We start from the raw sequence: 22,347 nt of genomic DNA, 5'->3' as shown, positions 1-22,347 counted from the left end.
GGAGGATACACTGTCCTTGGTTAAAAGACCCCAAGAGGTATGGCAGGCTCAGGGCGCTAAGGGGAGGATTGTGAACGTGAAACAAAAGGCTGTAAAGTAGATTATAATTTGCAGGTGGTGGGTAGTAGCTTGTTTGATGATGCGCTGCAAATTTGTAACCTTTCTTAAGATGCATCAGACTTTATTCGCAGTCATGTTGTGCATAGTACAAATATTAATTTGTAAAGAAACTAAAGTGTAATACTTGAGTCTTTTCTTACATTCAACTGATACATAATTACCGTGAACACAGCTGTATTGATTCTTGGTGTAAATAATTACATTTTCTATCATAACTTGGCATCCATCTACTTCACACTAGATGCCGTACACACAGTGTGTATACCAGGCAATCAAACACTACAAATTTGTACAAACAAGATGAGAAAAAGCTGAAGGTCGAGGTTTTGAGTGCTTTCCTTGGCCCCCGACTCTTTAAGTAAAGTGCAGCATACCATAAACTCTCAGCTCTATGGAAACAACTGTGGGAGGATACATAGCGTGAGCACCTGAGGTGTGAGAAAAGCAATGTGTCTGCAGAGTTGTACATGAAGGTGTCTTACACAGGTCGTTAACTTCAAGTGCTTATAGCAGTTATACTGAATCGACATTAAGTAAACTTCTGAATATTTCCCTGTAAAAAAAAAGTTAGATGGGTTATTTTTGTTCATATTTACTTGAATGGAATTTCTTGAACTCCTTTATGTTAAAATATATATATATATATATATTGCCTGTCTTTGATGATTTCCTGGTTTGCTGAATGAAGAACTGAAAAGAGATTAAAATCAGAGAGGAACTGCCAATGAGCTTTGTTCTAAAGTATTGTTTGAAACCAGCCCCTTTGTACAATACTTTCATCAACCCCCACCCTGCGACATACAATGCAGTGCTCTGGGCAAAAACCTGAATGCAAAAGAAAACCAAGCACAACTGCAGCATGGAAAGCTGTGAGAGTGCAACTTCTCTGCTACTCACTGACGCAGGGCTCTCTCGACAAAAAACAACAACCTGAAGTCATAGGTTCTACATTGGTTGAGTAATAGTGACAATCCAAAGTCTTAGATCGTGTCCTTTAACTGAGGGCCACAGGTGAGTCTGACAGCGTTTGACACCAGCCAATGTATGCAGTGCATCTGCTGCTGAGCGCAGTGACAGCTGTACAAAAGGCCCGTGACATGTGCAGCATGATTCACTGGCTCAGCGCTGATGTAACATAGAACTGCTCTCCTTTTCCACACTTCCCCTCCTTGAGTCCCCTTGAGAAATGAAAGGCATTTCATTTTCGTGCCTCTACAATGTCATGAATGGAAAAATCATAAGCAAACAAGATCACACTTGATGCTGCCCTCCACTCATCAAATAGGATAGTTTCAGTTCAGGAGAGAGCTCTGAAAACGCACAATTTTCCTGAAACTGGTGCTTTGAATTCCCCCAAAAATATATTGGAAAGTCACAGCAGTTTCAGGAGAGATAGGCTGTCGCATTTCTGTGTCTTTCCCAGTTTAACTGCCGTGTCTCTGTCCTTCACGCCGGACACGTCAGACACACTGTGGTGCTTTCAACACAGCAACAGGTCAAACTTCACATCAACAGCCACAGAACAAACACCACAAGAGTAAATAGAGCAAATTCAGAGATAGGCAGCAAGCATTCCTGCACAGGAATTCTTGGACTGTGACTCCCCTGAGAAGTTTTATAGTAACATTTTTGGGCCTAAATGTAATCCCTTTCAAAATAAAACATTTATAGGAAACGTATTCTCCTCATGAGATTGAGAAATAGACAAAAAGAAGTGCACCAGAGTTTAGATTTTACCTGTCTCTTTATTGTTACAGCACAACCTGTTTTTGTTCCGGAGAGTCACTCCTAAAACCACCCGGTACCATGACAACAGTCTTCTTCTTTCAAGCGTTTCCTGACTTCACATGGTGATGTCACTAACCACAATTCAATCACACGTTCCCCCTTCTGTTTCATGGCAGGGAGACACACAAGCTCTGAGCTGCGATATACAGTAAGCAGGTGAAAAAGAGAAAGGCTTTGAAATGGTGGCCTGATCTCAGGCTGGCGCCTCAGGGCAACTCACTTACTCAGGGCAAAATGCCAGGCTGGCAAAGACCTTTCATGAGGCCTGACCTCGGTTACATAAGAGACACTCAACTTCACTCCAGATTTGAATGATCACAGCATAAATCCTAAACTGAAAATGTGTCATCACTTCTTTGAAAGTTTTCAGGCTGAATTCTAAGCGCTGTTTTAGTCACTTTTTGAATAATAGAACAACTGTGAAGTTAGCCATTACCAGGGTCGTACTCATAAAGTCTCCTGTTTGACTTTTAACCTTCCATGGTTTACCGATTTGGACGAGCACTTCATACCTCTTTTATTATAGCTTCCTTTGTGTAAAAAAAAAAAAAAAAAAAAAAAATGTCAAAAGTCATCTGTGGAGTCGGCGCCCTGATAGACAAAGTGATACTTTAAGACCTTTGGCAAAGCACCTGACAATCACTATTCTGAAACTAGAGATCTCATCACTTATTCACAGCAAATGACTCACGCAGGAGCAGAAAGGAAACAGGCCGAGGCTCACTTCACAGTTTGTTCTCGCTGCAGTTCTTCTTTCAACCATCAACAACGCCCTAACGCTCTCATTTCCTCTTTTATGAGCTCCACTTTGTTTTTCTTTCAGAAATTTAACTTTTGCTATGGTGGCAGCTGCTCAGTGAAAAGGCACCACTTCCATACTGATCTGGATATACGTTTTCTTTTTTTTTTTTTTTTTATTATTTCAACAGCATAGCAAAAGAACAGGGAGGAAATTAAAAAAAAAAAAAAAAAAAAAAAAAAAACAGCAGTATCTGTAAAGTATTAACAGAAAGTTGATTTGTGTCTACAGGACCTTACAGGCTGATGATGATAGGTCAATTTAAAAAAAAAAAAAAAAAAGGGAAAAGAGGAGGGTTGCAGTCACCGAACCACCTACATTGGAGGTGGAGGTGGAGGTGTTGGTAGAGGGGGAGGAGGGGTTGGGAATTTCGTAAACACTTGTTGGGGTCCAAAAGTCAGTCAATGTGCACAGCTAGCTAGCTGCTAACCCCCCTCTCACTCTCTCCCAAAGTGCAAACTCAGCGCTTGAGAAACACCTTCTGCCATCTAACTCTTGATTTCGGCGGGCACCTGTAACCCGGGTCCCTCCTAAGGCAGCTGAAACCACACATACTCAACAGGAATTAATGGAAGCTCTGGGAGAAACAGAAGAGGAGATAATAAGACTGGTGGTAAGAAACCCTGAAACAACAAAAAATATATATCCATATCACAGTGTGTGTGTGTGTGTGAGAGAATATCCAGCGTCCACATAGTGTCTTCCAAACAAACCGCCACAAATCAACATTATGGATGTAATCACTGCACAGGAAATAAGTACAAACACATCTCCTCATTCATCCCTGGTACAATCAGTTACGAAAGCAGGTCCGAACATATCCATAATACACATTCGTACACGTTACAGAGGCAGTTTGAGCCATGAAAATGATATGCTGATGTCGGTTTCTGGACTTTCCCGTCCTTTGGATATGTAGCTGGGTTTGTGGGAATAGTGAATGAGAGATAAAGGCGGGGTGAAAAACTAGAAACGTGTAGTCCCAAACTCCCCTGAAAGAATGATATAAAAAATAAAGGAGGAAAAAAGAAGTTCGCAGCTCCAATGTAAGCTTATTGTATATTTAAACAGTACTGATTATACAGAGTGTGTGAACCAAAGCAAACTAAGAGGAAATCAAAATTAGCCAGCCCCCCAAAAAAAATCAATTGTCTTTTGTTTAAATGAAACCCGAGGGTTATAGTGAAGTCATCAAAAAGTAAAATAAAACAAAATATAACTGCTACTCTCTTCGATACATACTCAGCAGAGAGGTCAGGGTATTAATTGCTTCAGATTGCATTTTTTTTTTTTTTTTACTTGTGTTTTCATTCTCAGCTACTTTTTCTGCCTCCAAGTGTCCAGGCTGGTGAGAGGAAGGAGGGGCGGTGGGTGGGTGGATGGGGGTGGGGGGGGGGGGCGGGGTGACATTAGGATTTGTAATTTGAGGTAAGCCAGGTCAGGCCCTCGTATAGTCCATCCCCTGTCGTGGCACACGAGGGCTGAACGTACCAATTCCTATCTCGAATCCGGGTCAGACCCAGCTTCTCTTGGATCTCGTGGGGCTTCATGGCATCTGGGAGGTCTTGTTTGTTGGCGAAGATCAGGATGATGGCTTCCCTCATCTCCCGGTCGTTGATGATCCGGTGGAGCTCCTGCCTGGCCTCGTCGATCCTGTCCCTGTCGGCACAGTCCACCACGAATATGAGGCCCTGGGTGCCCGTGTAGTAATGTCTCCAGAGGGGCCGGATTTTGTCCTGGCCCCCTACGTCCCACACGTTGAACTTCACATTCTTATAGGTGACGGTCTCCACGTTGAACCCGACCGTGGGGATGGTGGTGACTGACTGTCCCAGCTTCAGCTTGTACAGGATGGTAGTTTTACCAGCAGCATCAAGTCCAAGCATCAGTATTCTCATCTCCTTGTTGCCAAAGATCTTTGAAAGCACCTTCCCCATCTTGTTTGCTGTGCATAAATACTTTATTAGAAGAAAAAGTCAGACTTCTCTATTGAGAGAATAATAATAATAATAAAAAAAGAAGTTGGTTTCAATGAGGAGTTTCAGTGTGTAGCTCCTGAAAGCCCTCCACGTGACGGCAGCGGTGGGCTGACAGAAGTGTCAATATTCAAGTTTGTGCGGTACAATTAGCTGGACTGTGGTGATCTGACCTGAGCTGGTGACTTTCACTGAGAGCAGTATGGATGGAGCCCTCACAGAATTGGGTGGGGATATATTTTCATGATCCACTGCCCTCCGATGTGAGAAGAAAAAAATGACATGCCCTTGTTTCAGACTCGTCTTCGAGCGCAGGCTTCCTTCAAAATCCACATTTCAGGTGCTTTCCCTCCGTCCAAACAATCCTGTTGCTCTAGCTGAGCCCAAAAGCAGGACTACTAGTATATGAATCAGGCCCAGTCCCTGCCCGGGGTTCCCACTTCCTCCTTGGCTGCCGGCTGGCCACACTCTTGGCCTCGGCTAATTCCACTCGATGGATTTCAACGCGGGGCGATTTTTCTTGTTAAAACACGGCCAAATGACACCTTTCCGGTCCGTTTCTGCACCGGGACATCCAGAGGAGGAGCGCTCAAAAGGTCATTGATTCATCCGACTTTCTTCTCTTCCCCCTGTGACACAAGAGCGGCCCGGCGAAGGGAGGGGTGGTTAGTACAGAGGACAACTTTGGATCCGAAAAAACATCATCTCTGCTGATCGAGAAGCAAAACAAAAAGCAGTCAGGATTAGAGAGCAGGATACATACCAACGTGTGCGGCGATCAGCCCCCAGTCCCCGGACCGTTTCTCCCCGCTCTTGCCGCTCTCCGTCTCTCTTCCTCCCCCCTCGCTCTCTCTACTTCTCTCTCTATATCTCTCTCTCTCGCTCTCTCTCCAGCCTTTCAGTCACAGCGGTGGCGGTGCTGCTGTGTTACCGGAAAAGGTGCGGACCCGGATCAGCCGCCACTTCCTCTACACCGCTCACACACACACACACACACTACTGCCGCGTTCAGAGGCTCCTCGTGAGCTCCGACATCTGAAGACGTCCAAAATAAAAGACTGAGAAGAAAAGGGCAGGGGGAAAGCTGCTGACTTAAACTCCTGCACATGACTCACACAAATAACCCACCATGAATCATAGCTGTTTAATTATATAATTAGTTAGCCGTAACTAATGATTTAAAACAGGAAATAGTTTCATAAATTAATGATTCAAATACAAATAAGAATTAAAAAAAAATAGCTGTAAAAGCTTTTCAAACGTTTATCAATTATTTTATTTTTGTATCATAATTAAACACTGCAACTATCTAAAGTCCAGGGAGGCTCCATACGATCCCCTGTGGACTTTGAAAACAAACACATTCTTTATTCAAACACTGAAAACTCCGACGCCACCCAAAAGCCCCGTACGCCATTTCGCATGCGCGGAAAGAAAAGCTGAACTGCAGACCGGTCCATTAGCCACTGTTGACGCCATTTGAGCATTTATTATAGATGCAATCACATATAGTATTGTGTGCACCGCAACAATAGCGCGTAGGACTGTGCATATGAATCATATCTAGGGAGCAGTCGGGTTTAGTGATCTCAGGGCGGGATGGGGGGGTTTATGTTGTATCTTTTTTATCATTCATTCAAATAGTTCCCGTATGATTAAGTCTGTGACGTGGAGGTTGTGAGTGAGGAGGGGAGGGGGACTACAGTGTTTCATTGTCTAAACCAAACTTGACACCTGCTTATTAAGACTGACTAAAGACACAATTGGTATAATATAGCCCACGCTATAATTACTGAAGAAGGAAATCAGGACTGCGTCGCACTGGAGTAAAGTATTACACAAGGAACTAGTAAAATCACTAGATATCAGTCAGCCTGAGGGTGTACGCAACGGTACACATTAGAAACAGTTGTTACTGTACTTTAAACTTGAGAGCTACATTGCTTTGGTCTCTTTTGTGCTGCATCTAATTTTAAATGTAGGTATTACTACGTTTTTTTTTTAAAATTTGTTGGACTTTACATACACCGAAAAGATGTTGCCAAGTAGCCTATGTATTTACCATACCCCCGTGTATAAAAGTAAATCACCAGCTTTGGAAATATTGCAAATAAAGCAGAGCCCAATATTTCGAGGCACTACACGTACTTCAGCAAGGGTTTCTAAAATACGTATTATTCATATAATTATGACTACGTTGTTGCAGTTGATTATTAACTGCTTCAAAACACATTTCCCCTTATATTTTACACTTTAGACGGTTCAAACCCTACATTTCCTATCCCTCACAACAGCGTCCAATTTACTGGACTTTAACAGCTGCATTATGGGCCATAATTATTATGATTTTTTTTTAATCATTTATTCGCATTTTATAATCTCGTGGCGTTGCGCGGGAGATAAAAAAAAAAAAAAAAAAAATTTTTTTTACCAGGATGTAGAAAAATTGGGCAACCAGACACGCGGGAGGGTAGTGATCTTAGTGCGCATGTGCACACTCTGTTCTTCCTCCAAGTTGATAAGAATGGTGGGTGAACCGCGTCTCGTCGTCCTGGAATAGATAAAGTGACTTTGAAAGCGGCACTTAAAATTCACAAGATTGAGCGAAATTACATGGAAGATACTGGTAAGATTCCCAAACGCAGATTTGTTCCCGGATCTGCTATGAATTGTTAACGCTCGGGGGTGAAATAGCCGACGTTGGCCGACTAGCTAACGTGGAGACGCTGCCGCCGGTGCCGTCTATTAACTGGAGACGGAGGCAAACGCATGCACGCGGGCAATTTACTAATCAATAACTGTCGAGATAAACGCTCATATCGAAACGGATCGAGTCGGAGAGTGAAAGAAAAAAATGCTCAAAATGTGTTCGCGTTTAATCGTAAACGTGAAGCTGACGGTGAAGCTATCGATCTGTGTTCACTTCCGTGCTTTAATACTTCTCGTGTAATAGACGGGAGTCGAGGCCCAACTTCGGATTGAACTTTGGCTATGCAAACAAGCTCCCAGATGCAACAAGAACAAATATAATAATAAAAAAAAATTACGGAACACGTAGCTATTTATTTATTTATTTTTTTAATCATCGTTATTAGCTCATCGAAGAAGCTATGTTTGAATCACCGATCACGCGGCTCCATTATTTTTAGTTGCTAAATTAGGACTTGGGACTTAATCTGGCACCCGTTTTAATGCTCAAACAAGGAAGTATCCTGTTACAACAGCTGCTGCGTCTACCGTGGCGACCATTTTTGTTGTGTAAAGGTGGTTAAAGTTAACATTTAAAAAATGCCTGCAAATTAAAATGATTTAACGATAATTATTCGGTGTTAAATTTGGAAGTTTCTTGACTTCTGTTTCCTCGACAGTGAAACATGTTATCTGATGAGTTCTGGAAAGTTTTGTATCTGACGGATGGTTTTATCTTAAAATAGCAATTTAGGGCTATGTGGTCAATTTTGGCTGTCTGCCCTATAAGTTGTGCACAAATAATAATTTCCTCCCAGCCTAGTTTAAGAGTCATGTTACTCAAATATAATGCTTCAGCCAACAGTTATCATTGATTTACTTTTTCAATTAATAAATTAGCCATCAAGTCAATAAAAAGAAAAGAAAAAAAAACAACCCCGATGAACATTTTGGCTTCTAGGTTTTTCTTACAGTCCAAAATCTAAATATATTCAATGTACTACAAAGAAAATAAGAAAAGCCTTATGTTTGAGGAGCTGAAACCAGAAAATATTTGTCATTTATTGAAATACATTAATTTTCTGTTAATGGACTTATCTTTGCACCTCTAATGAGAATCCAACCTGTCTTTCTGACACTCTCAGACGACACCATTACTGGAATGCTGGACACAGAGTCCCCTGCCATGGAGAGCAACGGGGATGCCTTTATTCCTAACCTTCCTGTTCTCGGCCAAGCGGCTGACTGGTCCCTGGACCAGGTTGCTCCAGAGCCACTCTCCAACATCCTGCCCGAGGACTCGGATGCGTCGCAGGAAGCTCCGGAGCAAGAGCAGCAACCGCCTCAGCAGATGATGTCCACCGAGCTGGGATCTGTAGAGAAGGCTGTGGAGCAGTTTCAGATTGCCAGTGCTCAGCTCTTCCAGGAAGAGCACCCGCCACCACCACCACCACCACCTCCTCCAGCACAGCCCCCAGAAGAGGCAGAACAAGTAGCAGAGCCTGCAGAGATGGAGCAAGAGAGCCAGGAGATGAGTGTAGAGTCAGAAGCTGCTGTACCGGATGGCAGTCAAGGTGAATGAAATAGTTGTTGCTCTGTATCTGATACACATTCAAAATGAGTCTCCTTACGTGGAAGCAAAATATCACAAACAAATCCAATTTTGTCACTCACTGATTCCTTGTTAACTTCTCCAGATGGGACCGAGGCTCCACAGGTGGCACAGGATGGCATGGAGCTGGAAGAACCATCCAAAGAAATAACACAAGAATCGGATGTTCCTACAGAGCCAGAGCTGCCCTCAGAGTTTGAAAAACTCTTCAAAGGATGTGAGGACAACCCAGAAGACTTCAACAGCTGGGTCTACCTGCTGCAGTATGTGGAGCAAGAGGTAAGAGAATCCATGTAGTTATGCTCCATTTGTATATTTCTGAAATGAACTGAAAAAAGTAAAGTACATATTTCTTCTACAATAATATTATCCAAACGCAACTAACAAGTGACTGATCAGATTGTTGCTGTTTGCTCTTACTTTCTTACAGAATGTCCTTACAGCTGTGAGGAAGGCATTTGATATATTCCTGATGCGCTATCCTTACTGCTATGGCTACTGGAAGAAGTACGCAGATATTGAGAAGAAGCACGGGAATGTACAGGTTGCAGAAGAGGTAAATATAAATGTATTTGTGCACTGACTCGAGACCATGTGGTTTTTTCACAGTTTTTGTCCATGAGAAAATTCATGCAAAGAGTTTTTAAGGCATAAAGGCAGTTGGACAAAGAAAGAGCCTCTTTTGTGAACATTTGTAAAAATAATTCCCTTGACAAACTTGTGTTTGGTCCTTTCCAAGGTGTACAGAAGAGGCTTGCAGGCCATCCCTCTCAGCGTGGACCTGTGGCTGCACTACCTGGCCTTCATCAAAGAGAACTCGGATCTCAGTGACCCAGAGACCGAGGGACGCATTCGAACGTGAGTAAAACATTTTTTTTTATCGTGTTGGCTTTTCTGTTTTAAGTGTTTGAACTGAACCAAATGTTTTACAGTTCATTTAGAATGGACTAAGTACCATTTTTGAACACCGGTGGGATGAGAAGACAACACATCGATGCATATTTCTTTTCTTTTTACCATCAGTTCCTACGAACACGCAGTGGTTGCGGCAGGCACAGACTTTCGCTCAGACCGTCTGTGGGAGTCCTTCATAAACTGGGAGACGGAGCAGCAGAAGTTGGCCAACGTCACCGCCATCTATGATCGCATCTTGGGCATCCCAACGCAGCTGTATTCCCAGCACTTCCAGAGGTACAGCGAAAAAACACTATTTATCAGCTTTGACTGTTAAGGTTTATTGCCACCTCCTTAATCATACCTCATCTACAGTTGTTCTCTGTGCTTTTAATAATTGAATTTCTGTTTTATCTGTGCAGGTTCAAGGATCATGTGCAGAGCAACAACCCCAAACACTTCTTGTCAGAAGAGGAGTTTGTTCAGATGAGGATCGAGCTCTCCAAATCCAGCCTATCGGCAATGGTCGGGGAGGATGGAGAGGCGACTGCTGCTCAGGAGGAGCTGCCACCCGGTACAGAGGATCTTCCGGATCCAGCCAAGGTATAAATCCAACGGCCATTCCTGCAGGGAAGACAGATTTACAAAATTGCTGCTTGCAGGGTTAGCAGGAGCTTGCCTGTTGTCCATGATGAAATGGAAAGCAAAATTTGTCGAGGTTTGAAGAGGTGTCTTTATGTCAGCAGCCAAGCCAATGAATGCCAGGGGGGATTCAAGTTGGCATCCAATCAGGGACTCGCCCTAAAACTAAAAGGATCAACGGGGCCCCTTGAACCCAGCTCCTGCACCCAGAGGCTGATATGCAGGGTGCATATATACCTTCTCCTTCTACAGGCTTCTTGTCTCTGGCAAGCTCATGGTGATGTAAATCCTTGGCTGCAGGACTAGCAGTTTTTACGTCAAGTGGAGAATGTGATACGGTGAAGCATCAATCAGGGGGTTGACCTTGTTTTTTTGTGTGTGTTTTTATGTAGAGAGTGACAGAGATCGAGAACATGCGGCACAAGGTGATCGAGGGTCGTCAGGAAGTGCTCAACCACAATGAACACGAAGTCAGCAAGCGCTGGGCCTTTGAGGAGGGGGTACGTGTCTGCTTTTCTTCACAGTTGTGTTAATTGTTAAAACTATATTTTTTTCCTTCTCCCACTAATTAATTCATTTCTTTTTAGATCAAGAGACCATACTTCCACGTAAAGGCCTTAGAGAAACCACAGCTGAACAACTGGAAGGAGTACCTGGACTTTGAAATTGAAAATGGGACACCGGAGCGTGTGTTTGTTCTTTTTGAACGGTGCCTCATCGCTTGTGCGCTCTACGAGGAGTTCTGGATCAAGGTAATGTGACCTTTATCCTCTCTCTCACTCCTGCTATCTCCCTGCACTTCCCCATCAACGATGATATCACATCGACACAGTAAATCGTCCTGCACTCTCTTTGCGTGTAACGTTGATATGTGACTGTATCTGTTGTATTAGGGGATGGCCAGCTTGCCACACAAGATTTGACTGCAGCATTTGCCAACTACTACGTTGCATCTTCTTCGTCTCCCACTACCTTACAGAAACTTATCTAATTGGTTCCATGAAGGTGCTGATGGGTTTACACAGAAAATTTCTAAAAACGATCTTGTCAATGAAGAAATTCACTGTTTCTGTCCACTGAAAATTTTGGTTTATAATTTGTTGTCTCTTTTGCCTTTCTCCTTTTCCTGTTCTTTTTCTCTGTCCTGTCCTGCATCTCTTCCAACTCGCTTTCTCTTTTTCACTCTGAAGTATGCAAAATATCTAGAGGGCTACAGCACTGAGGGGGTGAGACACGTCTACAAGAAGGCGTGTACCATGCATCTGCCCAAGAAACCGACCATCCACCTGCTGTGGGCAGCCTTTGAGGAGCAGCAAGGTGAGTGCTTCATGCAAATTGAACACAACAGTCAAATTAAGTATCAAAGGGGAGGGAAGTCTCTCTGTAGGAACACATGTCATTTAAGGATGTGACTTAATGTATACACGCTTCAAAGAAAATTGCATGTAATTCAATTTGAGTTGGGCCATGCTGACGGTACTCTACTTGTCTTTAATTAGGCAACGTAGAGGAGGCTCGCAGCATCCTGAAGTCCCTGGAGGAAGCAGTCTCGGGTCTGGCCATGGTGCGCCTTCGGAGGGTCAGTCTGGAGCGTCGCCACGGTAACTTGGATGAAGCTGAGGCACTGTTGAGGGAGGCCATGGAGTCATCGAAGAATGCGACTGAGACTTCGTTCTATGCTGTGAAGCTGGCCAGGCAGATGATGAAGGTGCAGAGAAGTCTGAGCAAAGCCAAGAAGGTGCTGCTGGATGCCATAGAAAAAGACGAGGTGAGAACCGCTTGATCACTTCTGACTGATACATTTACAAATTGTCAACCTTAAAGGGGAAATCCAAAAGTTCAGAGATTGCTCTTTTTGCGCATGAACATGACACAGCGCAGAAACGCGCTCGGAGCAGGGGGAACTTGGAATAGTGACTCAAAGGTTATAACTTCCCCCTGCTCCGAGCGCGTTTCTGTGCTGTGCCATGTCCATGCACGTCGCGGTGCTGCTCTGTGCACGTCGCAGGTGCTGCGCTGCTTTCACACACTGAACTTTTCAATTGTCCAATGAACTGTGGAGTCACCAAGTCCTCACGAAATGCTAAAATGTGAGCATTTGGTTGTGTTTATCCTACAATTAGGAATAAGTAACAAAATATATAAATAAAAAATTCTCCCAGACAGGGCATATCATGCTGCCAAATATGTATCAACATGCCACAACTAGATTGACAGTGTAGTCCTATGTGACACACGTGTGCATTCACACACACGAACACATTGATATAATATATAATTAATATACATCCATCTTAATGACACCAAGATGAATTTTAACACAACATTGTGTATTGTACAAATATTTGGAAAAACTTCATTTTGATGCTTTGGTAGCATTTTTTTTAAAACTTGTATGCCAATAAAGCCCCTTTCAGTTGAATCGTAATGAAAAAAAAACTGGAGTCCACATATTTGATGATTATGTCCAGTTTTTTTTTGTTTTTTTTCACTTTACATCACAACTGCATTGCATTAGTCAAGATGTACAATGTCTGTGGCTTTTACAGACGAGTCCCAAACTGTATCTAAACCTGCTGGAGCTGGAATACAGCGGAGATGTGATCCAGAACGAGGCTGAGATCTTGGCTTGTTTCGACCGAGCCCTGAAGAGCCCGATGCCTCTGGAAGCCCGCCTGCTCTTCTCCCAGCGCAAGGTCGAGTTTCTGGAAGACTTTGGCAGTGACATCAATGTGTGAGTTTTCTTTTGTTTGTTGTGAAAAAAGAGAAATAAATAATTTTTGTGTATTTTTGTGTTTTACATTGTGTAATGGTCCTTCTTCTACATCTTTCAGGCTTGTCGCTGCGTATGAGGAGCAACAGAAACTACAGAAAGAAAGCGAACCGACGAAGAGGAAAGCCGAGAACGGGTATGACAGGTGGATAACGGAACAGGGCTTGGGGTCGCACATCAACATTTTCACAACTTTCTAATCAAGAACATGATTTATAGCAGCTCATCGTATCATAGTTAACGGCAAACACATTTGGCTCGAGCTTTACATGATCTAAAAGTTTACAAATGCAGTGACACATGACTCTAAACTCACTTGTACATTTGAATTATTTTCGACAACCATAAGTGGCATTTTACTAATTAGAACTTACTTCTCCAGCTCTCAGGAACCTGACGCCAAGAAACAGCGTGTGGACGACGGCTCTGCTGGTGCAGCAAACACAATGACGGACATGCAGGCAAACAACTACAACTACAACTGGTACCAGGTATGTTTCATGTCTAACCCGTTAACAGGGCTGAAAAATGTTTCCTTGCGCACTAAATGTATGTGTTTATCCACTATATTCTGAATGTGCTGACATAACCATGTAAAAGTAAAAAAAAAAAAAAAATTCAGTGATCAACCTAACGTTTTCTTTTTCCCTCCTTTATAGCAACAATATGGCGGCTGGGGTCAAAATTCCTGGGGGCAGTACAACCAGTATGCCCAGTATAACCAGTACTACCCTCCTCCTCCTACATGATGGACAAAATCCTGATCTGAAGATGGAGGCTTGGCATCCTTTCTCACCTTCTTACATTTTGGGACAAGACCTCTTAACAGGGTGTCATGGAGATTTCAATTTAACCTCAGAATACACAAGCTGATTTCCCCCCTCTCTTCTTTCTGGTTTACGGTGTGCTAATCAGTTAAATTATATGTTGTAGCCTTTGGTTCGAATATATGTGGCCCCCCCCCCCCATGACAGTCATATTGATCAGTCACGTTATTAAAAAAAAAAAAAAATACACAAATTGCTACACTCGCCATCTCCAGCACTTGCTTCTTTTTTGGGCTCTAAATGCATGTTATTTGTGAAGGCAGATTCTACTTTGCCTGTGTGACAAGACTTTTTTTTTTTTTTTTTTTAAGATCAGATGACTTAGTTTGATCTTTCCTTGTGTTAAAGATTTAAACTGGAAAAGGAGGCATTAATCGATGTATCTCTGAGTCGTGTTTCTCCTTCCCAAAACATACAGATTTTTAATATTTCATGCTTGTTTCCACAAAGAGCAATGAAGAGTTTCTTGTTTTTTTATTTTGACTTGATTTCATAATAAAGAGACTGATATCCAAAACGTATCACTCTTGATTTCATCATCATTACGGTTTCCAATGGGCTCAAAGGATTGTTTATGACCTTTTGAGCTTGTTGGAAAAATTACTCAAGGGGTCTTGGTTCAAAATCAAACACATCAGACATTTTATTCTTGCAAGAAGGAGCAACTACATGCACCCTCAAAGAGAGGTGTCCAGCAGTTCTCCTCCGGCATGGCTTTCCAGCCCTCCCCAGTCCTCATCTTTTTCTATCTAGCAGGGTAATACAGAGTTGAGTGTAGGTCATTAGCAGGGCTTTTCTTAGAGCAGCTTTGGCAGTTGACAAACAATTGACAGTCACCCCCACTCCTTTTGTATCTGCTTTCATATGGTAATACAGAGTTGAGTGTAGGTCACTAGCAGGGCTTTTCTTAGGGCAGCTTTGGCAGTTGACAAACAATTGACAGTCACCCCCACTCCTTTTGTATCTGCTTTCATATGGTAATACAGAGTTGAGTGTAGGTCACTAGCAGGGCTTTTCTTAGGGCAGCTTTGGCAGTTGACAAGTCATCCTCTGATACAAGTCATCATGTACCTGCTTTTGTATGGTAATACAGAGTTGAGTGTAGGTCACAAGATAAGAAGAGTGGTCAATTAGAAGCGGAAAGAATCACTTGCAAATAAGACAGAAAACAAAGGAAAAAGTGTATTGTCGTGAATGACACTGCTGAGCCACTGAAAAGGTACAAACTCTTAAAATATCAGTGCCTGTTTTTTTTGGCCTTTATTTGGCCTTAGGAAAATCTTTTTGTCCAGCAATGGTCTGACAACACAGAGCGGCTCTGTTTTCTATGGAACTGCTTTTCGTGTCAGTGTGAAGATGCTGGAAAGAAGACAAATTTAGGGTGATGGACAAATGACTGAAAACATTTGGATTAAGTAAGATAAAACAGTTTTATCTGCTGCTTAATAGTTAATGTGAAGAACATATTTAAAAAAAAACATCCCGTATTGATCGGTGATTACTTGGTTTATATTGCTGAGTCAGGTCAAGTAACTAATCCCCAGTAAATAAATGCATAATTTGTCAAAATGACATAAGGCCTGCTGAAATGATACCTCCTGTATAAATCGCCTGACCCAACAGCAGCTAATCCGCCACTTCACATGTCTCTTGACTTTGCAAAGGCTTGAATTGGACGCAATAAAAAGCAATTTCCTTTGTAAATTAACACGATGTGCGCCCATGAATAATTACTTTTCTGCAATTTAAATGCGTCACGTCCCACGCATGGTAGGCGTGGCCTCCGCTCGGGACTGGCTACGTAAAACCGCACATGCGCAGTGTTGGCCCTCAAACAGCCCTTTTTTGTGCCGAGCGTGGATCGACTAGCATCGAACAAGGTAAGACCGACGCGTTTTAAGGGAAAATTCCTCCTTAAGGAAACTCTTGACGGGTTTTGGCTTTCGGATAGCGTACCTATATCATCTGTAATCGCATATAATGCTTTATATCGAACGATGAACGCGTATTTCATGTATTTGTATACGTATTCGTGAAACGCGTGCCCATGCGGTAGTTTAGCTAGCGCAGCGTTTGCTACACGGCGAGAGGGACTCGTCCGGTCAGCTTTCTGTCCCAATACGATGTCCCATCAAGTTTTTGAAAGGGCATGCTTTGTTTTTGACACGGTATGGAGGTAAAATAAGTCCGGATTCAGACATAAAGCAGCGGTGTTTGTTCTCAGTGGCTGCTATCGCAAAATAAAAACCCAAGTAATAAATGTTTACGGCCGACATTTTGATTCGTCATAACTCCGTGGAGGAGGTGAAACTTTTTTTTTTTTTTCTGCTGTCGTGAAAAAAATAAATAAATATAGTAACCGTGATTTTGTGATTTCTTCCAGCAACAAGATGCAGCTCTTTGTGCGTGCCCAGAACACTCACACCGTTGAGGTGACCGGAGAGGAGACTATTGGCCAGATCAAGGTAAAATAACAAGACGGAAAATACACAGGACTGTAATGGCGTTTATGTGGAAGGGATGATTTAATATGTCTTTATTCTTTCGGCATCGTCCAGGCTCATGTCCAGGCTCTGGAGGGTCTCCAGGTCGAGGATCAGGTCCTGCTGCTTGCCGGATGCCCACTGGAGGATGATTTGTCCCTGGCATCATGTGGCATCTCCGAGCACTGCACCCTGGAAGTAGCTGGCAGGCTGCTGGGAGGTCAGTACTTTAAACAACAAGACACGGTTCTACACATGTTTGCATGTTGTTTTTGTTCCGAGCAAGTAAGCAATGTCAAGTTGTCTAAAAGTTTTTTTTTTTAAATTTTGTATTAATATGCCCAGTAACAAATTAAATACTGTTTGTATTTGACTGGTGTGACGAGCTGAATTTTAAGCTGGGATAAAAGTTTTTAAGTCAACACTGAGCACATGACAAATTTATTTTGTCCAGATGTTTAGCTGGCTTATAAAAAAAACAAAAAAAAAACCCCACCCGTAGTCTCCTGAATAACGTGTTTTTCCTTTTTCCCTCCAACAGGAAAAGTTCACGGCTCCCTGGCCCGTGCCGGCAAAGTGAGGGGACAGACTCCCAAGGTAAGATTTTACTCTTTTCAAGCAAAATCATCTACATTAACTTTACTGACCTTTTTAAAATACATGTATAATAATAATGTAAAAGGCCTGTATATCTATGAAAATTTAACTGGCATTTTTTTTGTTTTGCTTGAACTAGTCACTGAAATCAATGCATGAAAAGCATACTATGACCTAAAAAAAAATGCCTCTTCCATGTCATGTTGTCCAGGTTGACAAGCAGGAGAAGAAGAAGAAGAAGACTGGCCGTGCCAAGCGTCGCATCCAGTACAACAGGCGCTTCGTGAACGTTGTGCCCACCTTCGGAAAGAAGAAGGGCCCCAACGCCAACTCCTAAGTCCTTCAAGGCTACAGAGGAGAAACGGCCTCGCCACCCATCAGTTTTCACCAAGTAAAATGTTATCCTGTACAGAATAAAAATTTTGACTTGGACTTTGACTCTACGAGTGATTCTTTGTGCACTGGAAGTCTCGATCTTTATCAAACCTGTTTTTTTTTTTTTAAAACTACACGCACATAATTTACACAGTGACCGGCTACTTCTAAAATGAAAACCAGAAAGTTATGATGTCATTCCTCGATATGAACCGAGCGAGTGAAAATGGATTTATTCATCATTTACATTTTACATGCAGAAGAACAACAAAAAAAAGAACATGTTTCACGGCCTTTCTATTGTACATTATTGACAAACCCATTACATTTTGTCCAAAACTCAAATTACTAAAGTGACTGGTCGTTGTTTGCTAATCCAGCCTGTTTATATATAACGTGATGATAAAGCAGAGACGTCCCTGGAACTGGACGATGGAACAATCCGAGAGCCATGTTAACTTCAGGTTTTACAATAAGGCCCTTAAATGTGTCTATTCTTGAAAACGTAGTGCATGCTGGCCAACATTTGTCAGTTAATCCACAGCAACCAGCTCGACCTCAAAAATCAGCTTCGCATTGGGTGGAATCCTGGTGGAGCCGGAGTTAAGGTCAAACAACATGGAAAAAACATAACTTGCATCAAATCAAGTTACAGCTGCAGCACAGGAAAAGTGGACTGATGCTCTGAAGTGAGACTTACCCCGCAGTTTAACCTGAGCTCTGATGCCCCGTGTCGGCAGATCATTAGAAAAACATTCCTACTGAACAGCTTCAATAACACTTTATATAATATTTATAAGACATGCATGTTAAGCACAAAGCACCGAAGAAAAGGATACTTGGAATCAGGGAGGCCTTTCTTTCCGTAGGCCCATTCTGGTTCAATTTCTAATCGAGCCGTTTCACCTTTGCTCATTGTCAGAAGACCTTCATCCCACTGTAATGATGATGATGATGATAGGGACAGAAGTGTTTCATTATTGTGGACGAGACAAAAGCTTTGGATGCACAGAGCAGGAAAAAAAAGATAGAAAAACATACCCCTCTGATGACTCTTCCCATGCCAATTTTGAAGCTCATTGGTTTAGTTTGCTTTTTCTTTCTGGCCACTGAATACACAGGAGAAAAGAGATAGTTTAAACCCGGGGACAGAATCTTAATCACAAGATACTGATTTCATCTATATGTACATAACCATGAAGGACAAGTTGTGACACAGGTAAAACTATGAATGGAAAGGTTTATTTAAGGTGCTTTACAAACAGGTCCTTAGAAACACGACCATCTGCATAATTGTGACACGAAGATTTTCTTACGTGTGGGAATATTTGTGTCGAAGACAGTCCCATCCTCCAGGGTGCCGGTATACCAGCAGCTTACAGTTTCACCCTTCTTTGGGAAGTTTGTCTTGTCGCCTTTCTTCAGCACGGACTTGGTGAACTTTGGAGGGCCCTGAGATAAACGGCGAAGAAGTGGTTCATAAATGTGTCATAAAAACGTTAACATTCAAAATGCACAATAATATAGGGACATCGTCAGTATCATAGAATAAAGGCCTTAAAATGGAATATGGGCCCAGAGCAATTAAGGTCCATAAAATGATGCTGTAGCAATGCCTTTCAATGTCCCTGGTTTGAGGGTGTGCAACACAGCGCTGTGTCATCAAGTCTTTGGCATTGAGGGTACGACAACATATTCGCAGTGTGGAGGTGTTTTAAAGTGTCCGATATCATCCCTACTCAAGCCTACTTAAATAGCATGAATCCTACCATTTTGTTTGCAAAAAAAAAAAAAAAAAAGTTAAATATAGCACGTTTTACATCATCGAAATCTTATTTTTGCTGAATGAATGTGTACACTTTGAAATGCATTGTATTTTGGTCTGTATCTGCTGCTGGGACGTCACAATATGAATATGCATAATAAGAGATTCATTCTTCTACAGGAACGACTTCTCTGCAATTAGGAGGGGGAAAAAAAATATATGTGCATATATCTATAATAGCATCCGCAATCAGCCAAAAAAAAAAAAAAAAAAAAAAAAAAAAAAATCGAGCAGCGTGCCTGCGTATATTTAACAATCTGAACCAGTACCTCGTCAACCACCTCTGTCTTGACATCTTTGGGCTTCTCTTCAATCTTCACAGCTTTTACCTGCTCGGTCACTTCCTCGACTGGTTCCGTGCCTTTAAACCTCTGCAACATACAAGTTTGGTCCCATCAGCTGCCCGTGTGCGGAGTCATTTATAGCTGCAGCACGTGTGTCGCTCTTTTCACTTACTTGGCTCTCAAAGAGCTGATTGTAGGCGATGATCAGCTGCTCTTTCTTCGCCGTTTTGGCAACATTTTTTATGTTTCCCAGCAGCTTGTGCTCGTTGAGGAACTGAAAGAGAGAGTGCAGTCAGACGGGAGAAAGAAAGGCCGGCGATCTTCTTTGACATACGTACGTTGCGCTCTTTTTTTTTGCTTTGCACGATGCTAAAACACAACATGCTCACCGTGGCTGGCCCCCCCTCAGCTAACCCGGAAGCACGCTTGCAGCTCAAAGTAAAAGCATTTGCACTTTGGCCGACACGTATTCAAAGCGAGATCACAGGGAGACCGCGGCGATCAAACATACCGAGTGCGCCGCATTGTCCTGGATGAACTTTATGATGTCTTTTTTGGGCAAATCGTCACTTTTGAGCTGCTCTTCGCTCCACTCCCGTGCTGGTTCAGTCGCCATTTTGAAAGGCGAACTGGTGAACTCTGACCTGCGTGCGTCGCTAAAAACTGCAGAAAACTGATGCTTCGGGACGAAACTGCTGCATTAAAGGTTTTTTTTTTTTTTTTTTTTTTACCTTTTGAATTGTCAGGTGCTATTTTCTTCCGACTTTGCACGGGACGAAAAAAAAAAAAAACAAAAAAACCAAAAACGGTGAATTACAAACTGAAAGGCAATTCAGTGAATGCTGAATCAACTGATCAATAAATCAATAAGATACACAAATTAGAAACCGTCGCTCCGTTTCGGATCGTCTATATGGCTAACATTGAAGGTAATTACAGGAAATTAAAATGGTCTGAAATGTGTGTCGGGCCACTTTGTGGTAACTCTTAACATTGAATTCAGATGTAACAACGATTTTTGCCTGAGTATCTTAATTCTTTAAAATTAAAAGAACATAGAAGTGCACATAACTTCAGATAGGCTATATATTGTATGTACATTTTTAAATTGAAAAAAGTATTTAGATCCTTTACTTAAGTCAAAGCACTAATAGCACTTGTTAAAATACTGCACTCAAAACTTTGCCTCAGTAAAATTAGATAAGTATAAGTATCACCAAAATGTACAATGCTCCCTGTCAGTGGTGTACTATGTTATGGAGTTTTAATATGACTACCTTAATGTGTATGTTGCGTTTTACTGCTGTTAAATAAGGATGAGCTAATTTTAACAGCTTTATACAGTGGTGTGAAAAAGTGCCCCCTTCCTGATTTCTTATTTTTTTTGCATGTTTGTCACACTTAAATGTTTCAGATCATCAAACAAATTTAAATATTAGTCAAAGACAACACAAGTAAACACAAAATGCAGTTTTTAAATGAAGGTTTTTATTATTAAGGGAGAAAAACAATCCAAACCCACATGGCCCTGTGTGAAAAAGTGTTTGCCTCCTAAACCTAATAACCGGTTGGGCCACACTTAGCAGCAACAACTGCAATCAAGCATTTGCGATAACTTGCAATGAGTCTTTTACAGCTGTGGAGGAATTTTGGCCCACTCATCTTTGCAGAGTTGTTGTAATTCAGCCACATTGGAGGGTTTTCAAGCACGAACCGCCTTTTTAAGGTCATGCCACAGCATCTCAATAGGATTCAGGTCAGGACTTTGACGAGGCCACTCCAAAGTCTTCATTTTGTTTTTCTTCAGCCATTCAGAGGTGGAATTTTTTTTCTCCCTTAATAATAAAAACCTTCATTTAAAAACGGCATTTTGTGTTTACTTGTGTTATCTTTGACTAATATTTAAATTTGTTTGATGATCTGAAACATTTAAGTGTGACAGACATGCAAAAATATTGGAAATCAGGAAGGGGGCAAACACTTTTTCACACCACTGTACACTGTTGGCTCGTTTCATCTGCAGCAATACATCATATTCTCTAAGATCATATGTTTGCAGCGTCGCTGTCCTGTGAGAACCTAGTATAAGAAATTGATTTTTCATGACCTCAGAAAAACTATCCTGTCTTTAGCTTTGTGATGATGCATGTTCATCCAAGTAATGTTTTAAGTAGTTTATTCAGCTTCATAGGACAATTTTCTCAACTCATGAAAGAAATCTTGATGCTTGACTTGAAACATTAGAAATCAACGCATTAGAAGACACATGGTTTTCACTGGATAAAGGGTATGGAATTTTTGTAAATTTAAAAGTAACTAGTAACTAAAGTTGTCAGACAAATGTAGTGGAATAACAATACAACACATTTGCCTCTGAAATGTTGTGAAGTGAAAATAGTAAAAGTACCTTAAATTCATACTTAGATACCGTACTGAAGTGAATGTACTTTGTTACCACGAACCATATTCATTTTAAAAGGCAGCTACTCAAAGGTTGCATTTCATTTATTTGCTGCCAGGAGCACAAAAGCAACTTTCAAAATTGATTATTGTGTTTGCAGCATTCAAATATGAAACTCCCATCAAGATTAATTCAACTTTCTGAAATACATTACCAACACTTCTAACTTTAATCTCTTCAACGGTGATCCTCTTCATCATATT

General features: G+C 41.8%; 4 protein-coding genes across 5 annotated transcripts; 2 read left to right on the top strand and 2 right to left on the bottom strand.

Moving 5' to 3' along the window:
* Positions 1-2,790: 2,790 nt before the first annotated feature.
* On the bottom strand, positions 2,791-5,673 carry arf6a (ADP-ribosylation factor 6a). Its single transcript, XM_069716194.1, has 2 exons — positions 5,447-5,673; positions 2,791-5,312 (listed from the first exon to the last, which is right to left on the bottom strand). The coding sequence occupies exon 2, from the start codon at positions 4,642-4,644 to the stop codon at positions 4,117-4,119; it is 528 nt and encodes a 175-aa protein (XP_069572295.1). The 5' UTR covers positions 4,645-5,312; positions 5,447-5,673; the 3' UTR covers positions 2,791-4,116.
* A 1,502-nt stretch (positions 5,674-7,175) lies between these two features.
* Positions 7,176-14,640, top strand: prpf39 (PRP39 pre-mRNA processing factor 39 homolog (yeast)). 2 transcript variants are annotated; one of them, XM_069716161.1, is made up of 15 exons: positions 7,176-7,309; positions 8,517-8,945; positions 9,069-9,262; positions 9,414-9,539; positions 9,723-9,841; positions 10,007-10,174; positions 10,300-10,480; positions 10,912-11,019; positions 11,107-11,271; positions 11,710-11,836; positions 12,019-12,287; positions 13,069-13,253; positions 13,354-13,428; positions 13,675-13,783; positions 13,952-14,640. In XM_069716161.1, the coding sequence occupies exons 1-15, from the start codon at positions 7,297-7,299 to the stop codon at positions 14,039-14,041; spliced, it is 2,358 nt and encodes a 785-aa protein (XP_069572262.1). In that variant the 5' UTR covers positions 7,176-7,296; the 3' UTR covers positions 14,042-14,640. The 2 variants fall into 2 exon arrangements, with proteins under 2 accessions (XP_069572262.1, XP_069572261.1); XM_069716160.1 differs by having other exon boundaries at positions 13,354-13,437.
* Positions 14,641-15,913: 1,273 nt separating this feature from the next.
* Positions 15,914-17,631, top strand: faua (FAU ubiquitin like and ribosomal protein S30 fusion a). The gene is made up of 5 exons (XM_069716195.1): positions 15,914-15,999; positions 16,503-16,584; positions 16,678-16,822; positions 17,144-17,199; positions 17,411-17,631. Exons 2-5 carry the CDS (start codon positions 16,510-16,512, stop codon positions 17,534-17,536), a joined length of 402 nt encoding a protein of 133 aa, XP_069572296.1. The 5' UTR covers positions 15,914-15,999; positions 16,503-16,509; the 3' UTR covers positions 17,537-17,631.
* A 130-nt stretch (positions 17,632-17,761) lies between these two features.
* On the bottom strand, positions 17,762-20,310 carry fkbp3 (FKBP prolyl isomerase 3). The gene is made up of 7 exons (XM_069716193.1): positions 20,195-20,310; positions 19,856-19,957; positions 19,669-19,770; positions 18,891-19,026; positions 18,616-18,683; positions 18,414-18,511; positions 17,762-18,162 (listed from the first exon to the last, which is right to left on the bottom strand). Exons 1-7 carry the CDS (start codon positions 20,297-20,299, stop codon positions 18,108-18,110), a joined length of 666 nt encoding a protein of 221 aa, XP_069572294.1. The 5' UTR covers positions 20,300-20,310; the 3' UTR covers positions 17,762-18,107.
* Positions 20,311-22,347: the final 2,037 nt, after the last annotated feature.

The sequence above is a fragment of the Brachyistius frenatus genome, unplaced genomic scaffold, assembly GCF_029030835.1.
Source record: "Brachyistius frenatus isolate BFR_SWC_R1_liver_20210118 unplaced genomic scaffold, ASM2903083v1 Contig_153, whole genome shotgun sequence".
Taxonomy (NCBI): Eukaryota; Metazoa; Chordata; class Actinopteri; family Embiotocidae; genus Brachyistius; species Brachyistius frenatus.
Note: the sequence above shows the minus strand (reverse complement) of the source record. Positions and strands in the feature narration are given on the sequence as shown.